At 37.9% G+C, this 18,341-nt stretch overlaps 1 protein-coding gene across 2 annotated transcripts in view; it reads right to left on the bottom strand.

The window, feature by feature from the left end:
• The window catches only part of pcbp4 (poly(rC) binding protein 4), a 93,486-nt gene that overhangs the window by 17,624 nt on the left and 57,521 nt on the right, over nt 1–18,341 (bottom strand). The window contains exons 6-11 of one of the 2 annotated variants that reach the window (XM_088332777.1): nt 17,707–17,838; nt 16,343–16,471; nt 13,646–13,720; nt 9,051–9,122; nt 2,094–2,153; nt 1,946–2,021 (exon numbers count right to left, since the gene is read on the bottom strand). In XM_088332777.1, coding sequence (XP_088188903.1) covers nt 1,946–2,021; nt 2,094–2,153; nt 9,051–9,122; nt 13,646–13,720; nt 16,343–16,471; nt 17,707–17,838 — 544 coding nt within the window. The remainder of the gene's footprint in view (nt 1–1,945; nt 2,022–2,093; nt 2,154–9,050; nt 9,123–13,645; nt 13,721–16,342; nt 16,472–17,706; nt 17,839–18,341) is intronic. The other variant, XM_088332778.1, reaches the window with a different exon arrangement.

The following is an 18,341-nucleotide window of genomic DNA, read 5'->3' as shown; positions in this document are numbered from 1 at the left end:
TTCACACCTAGATCAATTTGGACTGGCCAATTAACCTGACATGCATGTTTTTGGAATGTGGGAGAAAACGGGAGTGCCCAGAGGAAACCCATGCAAGCACAGGGAGACCATGCAAACTCCACACAGGAGGTTCGATCTTATGACCTCAGAACTGTGCCGCACACGCGATAACCACTGCGCTGCCGTGCTGCTTCCACAATTTTGTTTTGTTTTTTTGTGGAACTTCTAAGGATACAGACATTTTTGAATGGCACATTTATTTACCGTATTTTCCGCATTGAAAGCACACCCACTAAAAATAATCTAATAATTATAATAATTGTTCATATACTGTATGAGGAGCAATAGACTATAAGGCTCACAGAACTACATTTTTGGAAGGGATAAGGTTGCACAAAAATAAGTGCCGTATATGTGCATTGATTAATCAGTCAGATTATTTCACTGATCACGATTGCATACAATAGCATCCAGTTCCCAGCATGGAGCAAACTGGATTCTATTAACTAAACCACTAGGGATATAGATGGGACATGAAAAGGCATTTGGTCTTATCTCATCGTCACAAAATTTTTAGTCACTCTACCAAATTGTATGTTATTACTTGCGAGTATTCAGACGCTCCCCTACTTACGAACATTACAGTTACGAACAACGGTATATACGAAAAATTTTTTCAGGATGTGGAAATATATCCGGATATTGCTGTAGGTTAGATTTTGTATTGTGTGCACCTTTTTCTGAGTAGAGGCGGTACTATAGTAGTTCTTTCCACCGCGTGGCGCTGCGAGAGGTCACCCAGCATCCACCCCGAAGAACAAATTCAGTTTCTATTTCCTGGTCCGTGTGTAAACATAATGTGTACTGTATCGATAGCGTGCTAAGAATTCTAACGTTTTTTCGGCCAATTTTTACCACGGAGGAGGACTTCTTCAAAAAGTAAGTTAAACTGAACTTTCTTTATTCTTATAGAGCAAAATTATATATTATTTTATAAGCCCATCCCAGCTACCTCCGGGCAGTGGGCAGGGGACATCTTGAACTGGTTGCCAGCCAGTCGCATGGCACACAGGGACAAACAATTTGCTCGCTCATTCACAACTAGGGACAATTTGGACCAGCCAACAAACCTGACATGCACGTTTTTGGAACATGGGAGGCACGGGGAGAACATGCAAACTCCACACGGGGAGGCTGTGGTAGGTGGACTTGAACCCTGAACCTCTGCACTGTGGGGCTGCACGCTAACCACCCAGCCGTGCCGCCGTTTTTTGATCGTCAAATAGGACACACTGTCCTTTTAAAGGTCCAACTGATGTCAAGACATGCTGTACCTTTTTTTTTTGCAAATGGCGTTTTTTACATATATGTAATCTATCTCTTCGTTTGACCTCTGACTTCTTGTCTACTTAGTGTAATCCTGTTAGAGCAGGGATGTCAAACACATTTTCACTAATGGCTGTCTTTGAAGGGGCTTATGTGACTTATAAATGAAACTCACAAATGAAATATAAATATTCGGTTTTGCTTTAGGCCTGGTCCCTCAAATGATGTTAATTGGTCAGGCTCGGGCTTGGTCTGTCTTTAATACGCAGGACACGGGTTGGTTCGGGCTGGCTTTTTTAGGCCCAATTTGATCTCTTTTCCAGAGCCAGTGTACTATAGACGTAAGAAGTTTCCAAATGCATTGCTGATATATATTGGATTATCTGAAGGTCTGAGAGCAGTATTTAATATTTCCCTGACACTCATATAATATGATTATTTTATCCCTCTTGCGAAATTCACTGATTTTGATTTTATTGCTATGGAGTTTTACTGCGCCGCTTCTTCCTGTTCCTATGAGATAGTAAAATTCGATCTTATTATTTCACTGATTGAAATTGTTACTCCAGCAGTTTTGCAAAGAGGCGATCCAGTTGCTAGGCGATGGCGCGGCCCATACCGGGGATGATAGTGGAAGCGGGCTGGGCCACCGGGTTGAGGCTCTGCTGCATTGACAGTTGATGGAGTTTCGCCAACTGCAAACAGAGCACAAAGAGCATTACGATGAGGACTTGCTTGTTGCTCGTCCTCGTCTCTCGGCTGCTCACCTCCGAGTGTGGAATGCCGTATTGGTTTTGCAGAGTGTAGGCCTGGAAGACAGCATCATCCTGCATTAAATGGATTGCAGCAATAAAAGGCAGCGGGTGGGCAATGACTGCACACTAGCTTACTGGAAGTATCGCAATGGCAGCAAATTACTTTTTCCTAACCTGGGATTTTGCTACCTTTTGATTAGATTTCTGTGAGGTGCTTCAGACAACAATAAATGTGTGTGATCATCATCTGCTGCCATGTTTTCACCTAGCTTTATTCAGTTTTAGGTTGGCCTGCCTGATTAGACGTGTACATTGACCGAGGTTGAATCAATTAGTTATCCTTTTTTGAGGTAACACAAAAATACTGCCGTACAGACAAATATTTGTTTTTGTTTACTTTTATGTAACCTTTTTTAATAGTCATGAAAAAACCCACAGGTGATGGTTAAAGCCATTGCATTTCTTCTTCTCCTCAGATAAATGGCAACTGGCATTATATTTGTACGGCAATGTCCTATGAAGCGTCATCGCCCTCTACAGTGCACTATGAAATGAGTATAGTTCAAGGATTACTCATCAATTATAGACATTTATTATTGGCTAGGCAAAATAATTAAGGTAACATTTCCCAGCGATAAATGGTAATGGGAAGAACTTCCTGCAACTGAAAATGTTAGCTATATACTACAAAAATTTTACTCACCATCGATATGGGAGTAGATTTGTCCCAACAAATATTTACACACTGTTCAGATTTACAAATATATTCTAAAAATCATGTGACCTTGGTAAAAACCTATGCGAGATTAAAAATCCCATGTATAAATCGGATATATATTTGTGGATCTGAAAAATATATGATTCAACTTTTATATTTTAGTAGTATTGGATTTTTTTCCTTTTTTTTTTTTTTTTACTTTGAAAGACATTTAATAGTGCTTGAATTTAGCCATAAAAAGGTGTACGAACCATGTTGATATCAGTGTTATAGTACAAATTAGAGGTAAGATCTTAAACCCGATACCGGACCAAAATCTGTCCAAAACAATTATAGACTTTCAAATCCAAACAAGACATTCTGTATAAACGTCAGTAGCATTGTGTGCATTGAAATTAGGGATCGAGCGAAATGGGGTTTTCAGGGCAGATTATTGAGACACATTATTAGTATTAAGAGGAGGCCAATTTCCAATATTTTGAGCCAATATTAATTTTCTGTAAAACCTTAAAAATGATGTGACCCACTTTTGATAATGCAAAAAGAAACAAAGAATATTTGTTACAAATTTAAATAAAACTTCAATTGCTCAATTTAACCTTCTACAGTAAATAAATTAGAATTTCAACACAACCAACATGACTAATCTTTCCAAAACTATCGGAGCAGGAAATGAAATTGAACTAAGCAGCAAATTGTATAAAGGTACATAAAAACTTAAATAGTTGCCTGTTTTTTTTATTTTTTAGATTATTTTTACAAAAAAAGATATATAAATGTCAATACAACCAACATGACTTAAATTAACTTTAAAAATTGCAAGGAAATTTCAAAGCAGCTAGCAATCTGATAAGTTGTTTTAGAGCCAGTTTGATGAACTAAAGTTATGATAAGTGCTAATTTGTTTTTTCATGCTCTCTCACTCAATCACAAACATACACGTTGAGCAAGGAAGAGAGCGTCTTGGCTGCAACTGAGACTTAATAATAAGCCTGTGAAATAAAAATGCCGATACAGATATCTATCAAATTCCCAAATATCGGTGCTGATAATTTGCCCGCCCGGTAATCAGTCTGCCCGATAATTGGTTGAGATTTTATTGTGATGATGGGCATCATGCTTGTCTCTCATAGCACTGTGCAATTGATTGAAACATTTTATTAATTTGCCCTTTTAAAAATCATCAATAGTTGGTTAGCCAATATTTTTACAATGACAATAAATTTGTCACTTACAATGCTTAAAATAATAATATTATAAAATGTATTGTCATTGTAAGATCAAATCATCATTCGTCTCTGGTAACGTGACTAAAATTAGTGTGATAATGATACAAAACTGACTGCCTCTTCACAAGTAATCTACACCATTGGTGGTCCAGTGCTCTGACAAATAAGCTGAAGCTGTTAAGACACGGCAAAAAAAAAAAAAAGTCATGGACTTTTTGTCTGTGATGAGCCCACAAAGTGACATCTGATTATTATTTATTAATTGGTGTTATTTATTTTCTGACTTTTGTTCTGTGAAAAATCCAGAGTGGCAATTTGGTGTGACTGTCTGGAAAACAATACAATTTTACATGTAGGCAATGCTGCCTGTCACACTTTTTCTGTTACAAACTTACCCTGACCTCTCATTAGAGAAGGGAAAATGTCTGTGGCCCTTACAGTAAAAGGTTTGAGGACCCCTTCTGTAAGTGAATGTCAATCAATATTGGCTGCGTAGAAAAATATACTGTAAGGTTAGTCTTTTCTTTAAAGGTGGGGTGCGGCATTCAAAAACTTAGCTGCAATCATGACTTTAAGCCAGGGGATTCCGGCAGAGTAACACATGATTTGCATGCAAGTACATAGCATTTTATGGATGCGTTAAAATGAACTCTTCTTTTTCATCTATTTGGGGGTTTGTTCCGTCCCAAACACATAGGATAAAAGTCAGATTAAAGCAGAGAAAATATCCTCAACTTTTTAAGAACACCTCAAACCACGCACCTCACCTATAAAGATTGCTTTACTTATTTTTTTGTAGTAATCAGAATGCAGTATGCTAAGTCATGTAATGTGAAAGCACAAAAGACAAGTCCTCCATCAATCAGACCCTCCCAACCCAAGCCGTGTAATTAGTGAGGCCGGTGGTGTCTATGCAGGCCTGCGTCGATATATTTCTGGTACGGACAGACGGCACTCAGCTTAACTCGATTGCGCCTGACGCCAGCAGTCTGCCCACTATCAGGAGTCCATCCGTGGCCATAAAGAGCAGATAAGAGCCGGACAGCCCTTGCAATGCATAATGCAATTCATAATGCCTTCCTTCAAGTAACAAACAACAACAAGTCTGACGGCAATAAGATTGCTCTTTAAAACCCTTAATTGACTAAGCATCATATAGGCTGCATGGCATTATTTTCTTATTTTGGCCATGAAAAAGTCAGAAAACATGTCATGACTGATTACTTTTGGGCCTTTTTGTCAAATAAACCCAAGCATTCAATATCTTGCAATATCTACGTAAATATGTTTTAAAATGAAAAACAAAACAAAAAATTAACCTGGATTTTTCAGGATTATGATGAAGTACAAACTGAACATGAACATACTGTAAGACAACATAAACTGGAAATATGAACTGTTGTCAATATACACAAAAATGTTTTTGAGTCTTGCTCCCTCAGTTGTCCATATCCATCCATCCATCCATTATCTGCACCGCTTATCCTCAGTAGGGTCGCGGGGGTGCTGGAGCTCATCCCAGTTACTTTCGGGCAGTGGGCAGGGGACACCCTGAACTGGTTGACGCCAGTCGCAGGGCGCACAGGGACAGACAATTCTCTCGCTCACTCACACCTAGGGATAATTTGGACCAGCCAGGGAACCTGACATGCATGTTTTTGGAATGTAAGAGGAAACCGGAGTGCCCGGAGGAAACCCACGCAAGCACGGAGAGAACATGCAAATATTATATTATGAAATATTTTTCACCATGACAAGGTTTGTGTAGTAGATGGTAAGGCAGTTCCTGGACACAGGAATCATGCATGAACCATCAGTACCCCAATTCCTTGCCGCTTTGACAATCAAAGTAAAAAGTAATGTTCAAAGGATTGAAATGCTTTTTTTTTTGTTTTTGGTTACAGATAAAAAAAATGCTTTATAAAATGCCATATTTATTGTGGCCCGTCTGTGTCATTTCTTGCCTGTGATTGGTCCGTTGCCACACGTGGATGCCTGTGAGAATTGTGGAAAGTTTCCGCCACCTTGTGGGTGTTTTTGAGAACTACTTTGTTTCAATTTTCCTAATGGTCGCGAAATACTGTCATTTAAATAGCGCTTCTAAAAGAATTTTTTACATTTACACAATATCATATAAACATATAAGGATGCATTGTACTTTAATGCAGCGTTCCACAATATTTTTGAAGTCAAGGCACACTTTTTTTTAATCAAAACACCAAAAGGCTCACTGTTGATCAAGACTATTTAAAAAAATAATAATTCCTGGCAGCAGGTTCATGTTTTTTCCAGCATAAATCATCGTGTTGCCTAAATTGACAGTACTTTAGGTCAAGTTTTTCCTATTATGTGTGGTCATTAAGCTCTAAAGGTAATACCGGTTATCGAATTTTGCTGTATAATGTTGCCTTGATTTTGAATATCACAATTTTTTTTAATCTGTTTTTAGTTTTACATTTTTATCCTATTTTTTTCTAGAATAATATATATATTTTTTTGTAAAATAGGAAAAAAATAATCCCAGCCATCTCCGGGCATTAGGCAGGGGACACCCTGAACTGGTTGCCAGCCAATTGCAGGGCACACGGGGACAGACAACTCACTCGCTCAGTCACACCCAGGGACAATTTGGACCTGCCAATTCACCTGAAATGCATGTCTTTGGAATGTTGGAGGAAACCGGAGTGCCCAGAGGAAACCCACGCAAGCACGGGGAGAACATACAAACTCCGCACAGTAATGCCGGTAGCTGGATTTGAACCCACGCAGGAGGTTCTTACGACCACAGAACTGTGCCGCACACGCGCTAACCACTGCGCCGCCGTGCTGCCCGTCATGAGAAAATTATTTTTATTAATTATTGTCAATTATTACAAAAACAGAGAGAAAGATAGTACTCTGCTGCCAACTACCGATATCGATGAATGTTACAGTAAGATAATTGGAGGACATAAAAGATACTGAACAATGTCATGCTTTTTTTTCAAGAATAAAATTGGGCGATTTCCTGCAGGCACACGAAACAAGGTCTACTGGCACACTAGTGAGCAGTGTTCCCTCTAAGCTGCGCGCGTGCGCAATCGCGCACTGCCTGCACATTCTCAGCGCACAAGAAAATCTATCCAGCGCAAGGTCCCCTTTAAGCTGAGAACCGGCTTTTTCGGCTCGGCTCACTAAAAGGAACCGGCTCTTTCGGGTCCTAAACGGCTCTTCTTCGGCTGCTTCTTTCATCCCTGTATGACCAAATATTATGTATAATTATGCACAAAATGACTTAAAGGTTGGGGGGATAGAACAAAAAAGAAAAAAATACCAAAATGGAAAAGTAGTGAAAAGCTGAGAAAAAAAGAAACAAAAGGAAGAGAAAAAGAAGGAAAAATTCAGAAAAAAAGCTAGAAAAAAAGGAAAAGAAATAAACAAAGGGAAAGAAATAAATATATAACAAAAAGAAAAAAGTAGCAGCTAGGAAAAAATAAACACAATGAGATTTTTTAAAAGGGATTAAAAAAAATGGAAAAAAACTGGGAAAAAGAAGAAAAAGTTGGTGTTGCATTCAAATAATTTCCAATTATACCAGGTCAATCTTGTTGCCAACATTGTACTTCCACTTAAAAATGTGATTAAATACAGTTGTGTATCGTGCAACCGACTAAACAAGCCCCCCAAAATGTTAGTATTATGCGACAAAAGATATCAGGAAAAAAAAGAAATGGAAATATTGTGAAAGAATTGTTGTAAAAACAAATGACGTTTGTAGGCTGTCCAACCTTTGCAATCATACATTAGTCAATTCATTCCAAAGTGAAACATTTTTTTGCATTGCCGGAAACACAGCAGAATGTAAAGTGATGTCAAGTTTTGGACATGTTTGATAATGACTTATTTGCCACACTTGGGATTGCTGTTGCTCACTGTTGTTTCAAGCGTTGCTCACCGACTTTGTGTGAATGCTCAGATCCGTGGAAAATTAGAGGGAACATTGCTAGTGTGCCTCGGCATACTGGTTCAAAAATGCTGTTTTTATGGATAATATATTCCCTTTTTTACAAGACGACTATTTTAGTAAAAGGAAATCTTGTACTGGTTTGTGGTTAGCTAATAATTGTATCACATGACCGTCAATTAATTCAACCATTCTGTTATTCAATTTGACTCATGATTTAATAAAAATAAACGTTTGAATTCTATTTGAAACAGCTTGTGTGTCATCAGAGAGAATTTTAGTATAATTTAATAATATCTGTCCGGTTTAAATGTTTCACTTCTCTTTCGAGCTCACATTAAAAAATATTCTGAATTTGATTTTTCGCCATATCAGACTTCGATAATGTGAGACTATTTTTAAGTATTTGACGAGTTGAAGAAAACAATAACTAACAGACTAGACGTAAAGTATTCCTTGCCAATTTTGCGTTTCAACTTTTGTGTCCTTGGTGTAACGCGGATTTTTTATGTTTTGTTTCACGGATAGATCCGTACTTTGTGGAATTTCTTGGGACTGATTGGGGAAATTCGAGTGATTGGTTTACATGTCTAGTGAACAGCGAATAAGCCCGAACACATGAGGTCAGTGAGAAATTCGTTGTTTCTGCGTTTAACTTTTGACATTAACTAAATAATGATTTCAACCTGTCACGCATCAAAATCAACACACCTTCCTCTGGCTTCTGCGCATTTGGGTACACTTCGGACAACATGACCATTTATATGCATATACGGATCCTCCTCATATTACAGTGGTTATAGAACAGATTAACCACAAAAATCGAGTGAATACTGTATTTCTTTATGACCTGAATGAGGAGCAAGGCTGGACTACAAAAAGTGTCAGTGTCAGATTTCAGGAGGATTTATAGCTCTAATGACAGGCTGGAACAATAGCTGCAGCTTCCACCCAGCTGTTGTTTTGAATGCCACATGCCAAAGGATGGACCGTTTAAATTTGGACCAGCCATCCGAGCTCCTGCACAGCCCTTTCAACTTACAACAGACAACAATAAATATTCTGTGATTTGGACTTACCTGCTGCAGGTCAAGGCCACCTTGGGTGACGGAGTACAGAGGGTGGGGGGTGAAATCGGATGCTTCAAACACCTAGCAGGAAGGACAAATAAGAAACATCCGATAATAGTTGAATTTTACTGATAGTGTTTCGCTATAAAAAAAACTATTTTCTCCTTCCAATGTATTCACAATTAAGTGGAAGTTGTTGGCTTCTTGACTTTTTAACTACACTAAACAAATTTACAAGTGGTGACTCATCCTCAGAGTTCGGCTTCCTCAAGCAATACCAACGTCAGTTATCACCATGTGGCTGTTATTAAAGCCATTTCTCACCGAGCTCCCGAGTTTAATTGGAGTGCCAATTATAAGGGATATCGCAAACATCACAGTGTTCCAAGTATTCACTGTCCACGGCTATGCCGAGCATCTGCAGGTGACTGCTAGCGTCAGCTATGGCTTGCTCATCTTATGACTCACTACATGTACTAAAGGCTTGTATGCAAGCGTGTGCGGTCATTCATTGAATGTAGGATCGATTCTGGGTTTGGGTGGAAAAATTGGATGAAATAGAAAAACTATTAGTGGTTGTAATGGATAAGTCGAACCCAATGTGCATTACTTTGTTATTATTACTTGGTTCATTTCCACTAATCAAGCATGCAGTTATCTAACAATGGCCACACTCTGAAAAAAGTTCCATGTCATTATCGCAACCCAGGTTGATATATATAGCACTTTACATGATCGATATTACAAACAAAGTGATGAGATCAATTACATTGGGTTTAATAGAACACAGACTGTAGGTATTTAAACCTACATGTAAGTAGGTCAGTAAATAAGATGCCGCCCAGGACGAGCATCCACCCTATCTTGTCGGAGGGTAGCTTCTGCTGTTGAAATGTGGACAGTGGTATGGAATTAATTTTAAAAACACAAATAGATGAATACCATTTTTGTAGAGCTTATTGGTGGTTAAGGAGGCTGTACCAGATATTTCGTGATGACAATCAGATACAGTGAAGAAATAAACTAAATATGAATAAAATTACTCAATTTTGTGCAGGCTTGGGGAGTAAAGGAATAAATGGAACGGCAAAAATTATGTTGGCAAGCTGTTTGGATTTATTTTCATTTTGTTTCTGTCGCATATTATGTTAGTTTTGCCAGAGATCAAAGAGATCAAAGCCAGGAGAGAAAGCTTACCACGTGTTGTGAGTCATAATTTTATTCATATTTAGTTTCTTTTGTCTTTTATTGGCATATTTGGTATTGGAGTAATTGAAAGTAATCAAGTTAATGTAACCCTACCCAACCCTGAATATATATATATATGTATATATATATATATATATATATATATATATATATATATATATATATATATATATATATATATATATATATATATATATACATATATATATATATATATATATATATATATACATATATATATATATATATATATACACACACACACACACACACACACACACACACACACACACACACACACACACACACACACACATATATATATATATATATATATATATATATATATATATATATATATATATATATATATATATATATATATATATATATATATATTTATATGATTACACACTTTGTTTTCTTTAAAAAAAATCACAAGCCACAAGGTCCATCAAATTAATTCCTGACACCAGTTTTACATTTTCATGTTTCCCTAATTGACGTTATAAAATTAACCAAATTGTATTACCCATGTCCCAATATGGGAAATACAATTTGGTTAATTTATGCTGTTTTTTTTAATTTTTCCATATTTTTAGCCAAATCTTTAAGTATTGCTATGTAAATTTTTTTCGCTTCTCTGAAAAACCTCTATGGCTTTCAAAACATATCTGGAATAACTTTTCTTTACTATGCACACACTATTTTCTAGTTATTTTTTGGAAAAGTAATAAATCAAGAAAATGATGTGCAAGTTTTAAGATGATTTGACAGATTTTATGGTTTTAAACGGCTTCATCAAAAAAAACAAGTTATTAGATCTACTGTACTGCCTCATTACAGATAATAAGTACTGTATATCAAAAGAAAAGAAAACATAACCTGCTGCCACCTACTGACATAGATGAATGTTACAGTTACTTGGCTTAACAGAGCAATAGCATTTTTTAATCTTTGGGAAATAATATTTGGCAATCTCCTGCGGAGCTCTTGTAAAGGATTTAATGGCACACTTGATGATAATCACTAATTATTACTTCATCAATTTGTTCATTTAATGTCCAGCTTATCCTCACCAGGATAGTTCAAACCAAGATAAAATGTTTTTTTATGCGAGGCTTAAAGAAGAAAAGCTAGGTCATCACAGCAAAACACTTCAGTAAGCATCCCGTCTGTTTGCTGTCACGCCATTTTCCGTCTGCTCACTTTGGGTCATATTCTCCCACGGGCATCTGTCAGAAAAGGTGCCCAGCTGTGCGTATGTCTGCCTCTTTACATCACATCTGTCATTTAGGCATCCTGGAGTGCAATCACGTATCATTTCGGAGACTTTCTGAGTTTTTTTCTTTTAAGCGCAGAGCTTCCATTCGTGTAATCATGATAGTCGTCATCAAACAGTGGTCTGTTGGGGGTAATCAAAATAACATTTTTTTTTAATACCAAGTAGTGTTTATTTTAAAGTGTTAAATGAGTAATGATAAATACGATAATATTTATAAGAAAAGTCTTGACAATTGGTGCAAATAAATACAGGTATCAATTCTCTAGTACCAAGATATGGAAAAGTACTGGTTTTGTTGCAAAAGACACACATACTTTATTTAAAAAAATATAAACTAAAGTGAATAATTGGGGACATGGTTTTATAATAAGCCTATATATTAATACAGTTTTTTTTAATACATTGACACTTATTGACACAAAGAACATGAGAAAAATATTGAAAATTGCCCACAATGATTACTGGCATTGATTGTCAGGTACCGATAATTGAAACTGTACTGGTCCATTTTATTTTGTAAAAAATATAAAGGTTGCGGACATGATTTTAAAAGAAAATGTATTACCAATAGGAGTTTTCTTTTCAAATAGATTAAAATTTAATGCCACAAACAATTTAAGAAAACTATTCAAAATTGGCACTGCTACGTACCAGTATCGATTATCTCATCTCATCTCATCAGCTGCACCACTTATCCTCAGTAGGGTCGCGGGGGTGCTGGAGCCCGTCCCAGCAATCATCGGGCATTGGGCAGGGGACACCCTGAACTGGTTGCCAGCCAGTCGCAGGGCACACGGGGACAGACAATTCTCTCGCTCACTCACACCTAGGGATAATTTGGACCAGCCAGTGAACCTGACATGCATGTTTTTGGAATGTGGGAGAAAAACCGGAGTGCCCGGAGTAAACCCACGCAAGCACGGGGACAACATACAAACTCCGCACAGTAAGGCCGGGAGCTGGATTTGAACCCACGCAGGAGAACTGTGCCGCACACGCGCTAACCACTGCGCCGCCGTGCTGCTTATCGAATATTAAGTACTAAAATTTAGAAGAGAACCTGTTCAAATACACAAGATATCCATTTATTATTTCTTAAAAAATATTTTGAGTGAGTGATTTGAGACTGGATTTTGTAATAGGCAATACAATTATAAGAAGTTTTTTTTTCAAAAGATCACATTATTTGCAACAAAAAACTTGAGAAAAGTACAGAAATTTTGTACCAATAAGTACTAGTATTAATTCTCAGGTACCAAGAATTTGAAGAGTACTTGTTCAAAAGCAAAAGTTACCCATATTGTATTTATTAACAAATATAATCCTAAATATATGATTTGCAAGGAGAATTTTCCAATAAGCCTTATAATTGTAGTGCTTTTTAAAATTTATCACCACATAGAACCTAAGAAAAATACAAAACAAATTGCACTGATGAGTAGTGGTATAAACTTTCAGGTACCAAAAATATACAAATATAACATATTTGATTCATTAACAAATATGACCTTAAGTGAATGGTTTGGGAAAGGATTTTATGATAAGCCTTATTCTAAAAAAAGATGAATATTTTATTTAGTTAATATTTATTTCCGCAAACAACTGGAGGAAAATACAGAAAATTGGGAATGATAAGTATTCATATTGCTTCACCGGTCCAGACAATCAAAACAGTACTGGTTCAGGTGTAAAAGGTACTCATATATCATTTAAAATGTCTGATATCAGGATTTTTTTTAATAAGCCTTATTAGCAAAATTGATTTTTATTTTTTAATAAATACTAAAAATTGCCACAGATATGTGCTGGTATCGCTTTACCTTTCCAGATAATTGAAAGAATACTGGTTTAAACAGATATCATTTAAAATGAATGGTTGTGGCCAGGATTTTATGCTAAAAATAATTATTATCAAAATTATAATTTTTTTTGTAATACGTTGACATGTATTGCCACAAAGATAATAATCCGAAAATTGGCACTGGTATCTGTTGTAGCTCTATGTCGATTCACAGTTACCAGAAATTGAAAGAGTACTGTTCAAATGCAAAGGCAACCCTACGTACAATTTGCTGTTCCTAATTGTTCCTAATTGACTGAGAAGGCTTACCTGGTTGCCGGCAATGAGAAGGGTGGCGGGCGAAGGACTGGGCCGGTAGGGGATTGTGGCGCCCTTAGGCGGAGACTGACCAGGAGAAATAGAGCAAAGTAAAGAAATAAACCCTCGAGGTCAACTCGTATGCAAAGAGAACAGTGCAAAGTTGCACATTCAAGAACCATAACAATTAATGATGTTCGAAACTGCTAATGAACTTTTTCCCGGGCATCTTGTTTTCCTTTTGCTCAAATCGCTCATTTGTTGAGTAAAAAGAGCTTTGTCGCAGAGAGATCGAGAGACGATTTGAGATAAAACTCTTCAAAAGGAGTTCATGCATTGTGCATGACACGCTTTAATGGAGATATCTTATCATGTAAACCACAGACTTGATCGTTTTGTGGGGCTGGGAAAAAAAGTGAAGCATCTTTTCTGCTGGAGCAGTCGCTTTTAATTCTTGGTATAACTTTGCATAATTTACATCTTGGAGCCTAAAGCGAGAAGCAGCAAGTACGGAATTCCAATGGCATTTGCTTTGAAGCCAGCCTCCGCAAACTGGATCAAACTAACAATTAGTCAGTCAGGTACAGCTGCAATGGCCAAACAAAAGGCGCTTGTGCGCTTCTGTCGAGGCACAGGAGGGAAAGTGTGCTCACTCTCATTTTTTTTTAATCTGCTCAATCGTTTTCTCAAGGGAGCTGTTGAGCTCTCAAAGGTGGACTTGTTTTGCTGTCTTTGCAGTCATTTAATCAAACCTTTGCACGTGACGTCACGTTGCCTTCCCTGTCAGAACGAGAGCCATGGCCGATGGCAAGAGGCACCCTAGCGGACAGCACTTGAATGAGCATTTGAGTTGAAACAGATATTAATAAGGACGATAGAAGAATATAACATTGACGTTTTATGATGGTGATTTATTGCTGTCCGAATAGGCAAGGTTCTAAGCCCGATTTGGCACTTCATCTTCTCCCTTTTTATGAATACAAGTACCAATAAGTTAGCTAACTAGCTCAACATTAGCGTCTTACCTTTGCCATTTCTTACTATGTAAACGAGCTGGTTTTATTTCGATTAACTTGCCATTCCAAACAGTAATCTTCCGATTATGACATGTATTGAAAACTGTCATGTGCTTTACCGTAAAGCTTACTACGCCAAAATGAACTGTCTAATTATCAATTGATTAAATGGAAAGCAAACGTTCAGAAGATAATTGTATTTCGACAAAGGAAATAATTCCTAAATGTTCTAAAATTATTTCTATTCAAGGTGCAAATGCCCAATGCTTTAATGTTCTATTACATTGCCCCTAAAATTTAAATGCAAAGTCCATTTAGTAATGTTTGCACAAGGGGGGCATTTCACGCAGGGTGCATTCTTTAGCATAGCACTCGCAAGGATCCAGACGTATATAAGCTTTTAGACCAGTGCCAGTGTATAGGGATATTCCATTAATAATCTAGTGGTACAGACCATGTAGACTGAAGTAAGGCAGACTGAACAATTTGGCTGGATTTAAGACTATGTCAGGAAGAAGACTGTATAGGTCGGTAGCCAGGCCTGCTAATGCGAGCCCCAGTTTCTCTAAATACCGCTCTTAGTGCTGTCGGCCAAAGTGAGCCATCTAATCTGAAAGCTTCTCAATATTTGTTTGACAAGTCATTGCCAATGGTGTTGAAAAGTTTAGTTTTGTTTGTTGTTGTTGTCTACTGTTTACTGGCCTCAACTACAGTTTGCTATGGTTTACTGCCGTCCGTCATGATGTCCCCACGTTGTTAGGTCTCGTGTGTGCAGTGTCTATAGTGTCGCGATGCACACGAGGGAAAATAATCAATTGATTTCTGTTGACTCCTTGTGAGCCTCTTTCCGTTATGGAGGTTATGGAGGTTTTTAACGGTGGTCCCTAAACTTTTCCATACCACAGATCGGGTTATTGTCCCACAATAAACCTATGGTCTGGCCCAATTATACATGAATTATAGTATCAATAACAATATGTAGAATAATAATAAGGGTAAATTCACTGTGTACAGAGTTCTATTGTTTTTTTGCGGTTAATTGGAACCAAAACTATCCACGAAAAGTGAAACTCTGCAAAGTAGTGTTGTACCTTTTTTGTTAATCAACTACATAATTAAATTACTATCAACATTTATTTGCCAGTTTTAATAATATTTTGAATTAATTTCAGTATGTGCCTATTTTAAAGCAATTTTGAGGGTCACTTATAGGAAATGTAGACATATATGTGAGTATGGTTCTTAAAGTTATTTTTGTTTTGCGGTTTATTTTGTTAAATGAAAACCAAAAGATGAATATATTCTACTATCTTTGCTTTAAACTGTACAATCCATTCATTGGATCCATTTGGGAAGTAAAATTTGGGTCGCAGCTTGTCATCAGCATGGAATGGTGGGTTCTGAAATCAGACCAGTTGAGAAATTGTGCTATATAAGACCCAAATACTTTCACTTTTAACCCTCCAATTGCTTGTATTACTGATTTCAAAAGTACTGTCAAGTTAATACAATTTTCAGAGAACTAGAACAAAGTCATAGGATCACCTGACCGTCTTAATTGTAGCTGTAGTCTATCAACTTTGATCATAATCCTTATTTTTCCTATTTACAAATTGAACAGTCTTTAAATAATTTCACACTCCTCATTTAGACACAGAAGTTGATAAATATCACAACCAGGGATGCTTCCTACCTCCAGGATGACAGCACAGATAAGTTTGACGCACTGGATCACCGAGTCCTGATTTCCGGATATCGTGACTCCTCTCTCCGTGGAGTTAGGTAGCAAATCGCCTGCCACCTGGATCTGAGCTCCCGTGCTCTGCAAACAGAACCACAGAAACCCATGGGGTTTCGAAGGAAAATTAAGCTGATAAAACTCATTGTCGTTATGCAAAGGACAGTTACGTTGTCTTACGTCCTTCCACATGGGTGATGAAGGAGACCAAACGTGTTTAGGGAACGGGAAGGCAATGATCTTAATGACTCTCTTGCCAAGGCAAAGACGATAAATTTATCATGCGGCGGAAGTCACCCTCGGACTGAGTTATTTAAAAGGCACAGAAAAAGCACTGCAGAGAACTGCGGAACATTTTCAGAGGCACTGCCAAGATCTTAATTGTCCGTGGCAATAGAGGCGTTTATTTCATCGAAAATTTGCACCAGCTCCAGACTTCCTGTGCGGAGTTTGTATGTTCCCCCCGTGCTTGCGTGGGTTTCCTTCGGGCACCCCGATTTCCTCCCACGTTCCAAAAAACATGCATTTCAGGTGAATTGGCCGGTCCAAATTGTCCCTAGGTGTGAATGAGCGAATGAGTTGTCTGTCCCTGTGTGCCCTGCGATTGGCTGGCAACCAGTTGAGGGTGTCCCCTGCCCACTGCCCGGAGATGGCTGGGATGGGCTCCAGCCCCCCCGCGACGCTAATGAGGATAAGCGGTAGGGCTAATGAGATGAGATGAGATATATATATATATATATATATATATAAATGCAAATGAGAAGGATGAAGTGGTATTTAGGGGAGTGAGCTTATTGTGCAGAGATCCGTCCACCCCTACTGCTAACCTAAACACATTTCTCTAGGTGCTTGGCTATAGGTTTTGGGTGTTTATCGTTTGTTCTGTTGGTTTACATCATAAAGTCTCTCAACATGGAACATACATTGTTCAATGAGCTTTCATATGCAGGATTCCTTAGAGACGTACAGCCAAAATGGGGTTTGTTTGTGGGGTCTGTGGTGCAAACCGAAAATCAGGACCACTGCATAGCTTCAGCTTTTAAAATGTTAACATTTGAAAAATTGGATGAAGATTACCTTCATAGTCATTTCATTCCGAGTCAGATGTACTCATGAAAAGAGCCATGCCTGGTTCGGAAGCTATATGCACGAGCTCTACTTTAGTCATTATTTTAAGGGACCTGTAGCAGCTACTCCAGGGCAGGAGCTCAAATAAATGGTGGCCGGGTTGAGAGGAGTGCATCAGCGGTGTCACTTGTAGAACTCATTTGAAATTGTGTGCCTGGGCTATATCGTTTATGGAGTGGGAGCCGGCTTACCTCTCGGATCTCCTTTATCTTTGCACCGCCCTTCCCGATAAGAGATCCACACTGACTGGCGGGGATGACCAGTCGCAGGGTGACCGGCGGCTTGGAGCTGATGGTACCGTTGGCCACCAGCGTTGTCAGGTCCTGCCATAGACGCAAAGGTAACATTGGACTTGCTTGTAGAGCTCATACTATTTAAGAAGTAAATGATTCTTGCTCTCACACATAACATCATACTCTCACACACACACAACTATACCCTTGTACAGACACAGTCATACCCATGCACAAATGCTACTATACTCTTTCATACACCCTACTATAGCCTCTCATTTACACTACTATTCTCTCTCACTCATAATATTATACTCTCATACGCAGTACTATACATTCTCACTCATATTGCTATACTCTCACACACATACTTCTATGTTTTCTCACACATACTATTATACTCCCACACATTTACTACTGTATTCACTACTATACCCCCCTACACACACACACTACTATAGACTATAACATACACTACTGTACTCTCTCACAAAAACTACTATTATTTATTACACACCATTAAATTAGTTGTTACTATAGGGGTTTTCTCACCTTGTTAAATGATCACCTCAATTTTCAGTGCTGATGTACTT

The sequence above is a fragment of the Urocampus carinirostris genome, chromosome 3, assembly GCF_059441175.1.
Source record: "Urocampus carinirostris isolate Australia breed hairy pipefish chromosome 3, RoL_Ucar_1.0, whole genome shotgun sequence".
Lineage (NCBI taxonomy): Eukaryota > Metazoa > Chordata > Actinopteri > Syngnathiformes > Syngnathidae > Urocampus > Urocampus carinirostris.
Note: the sequence above shows the minus strand (reverse complement) of the source record. Positions and strands in the feature narration are given on the sequence as shown.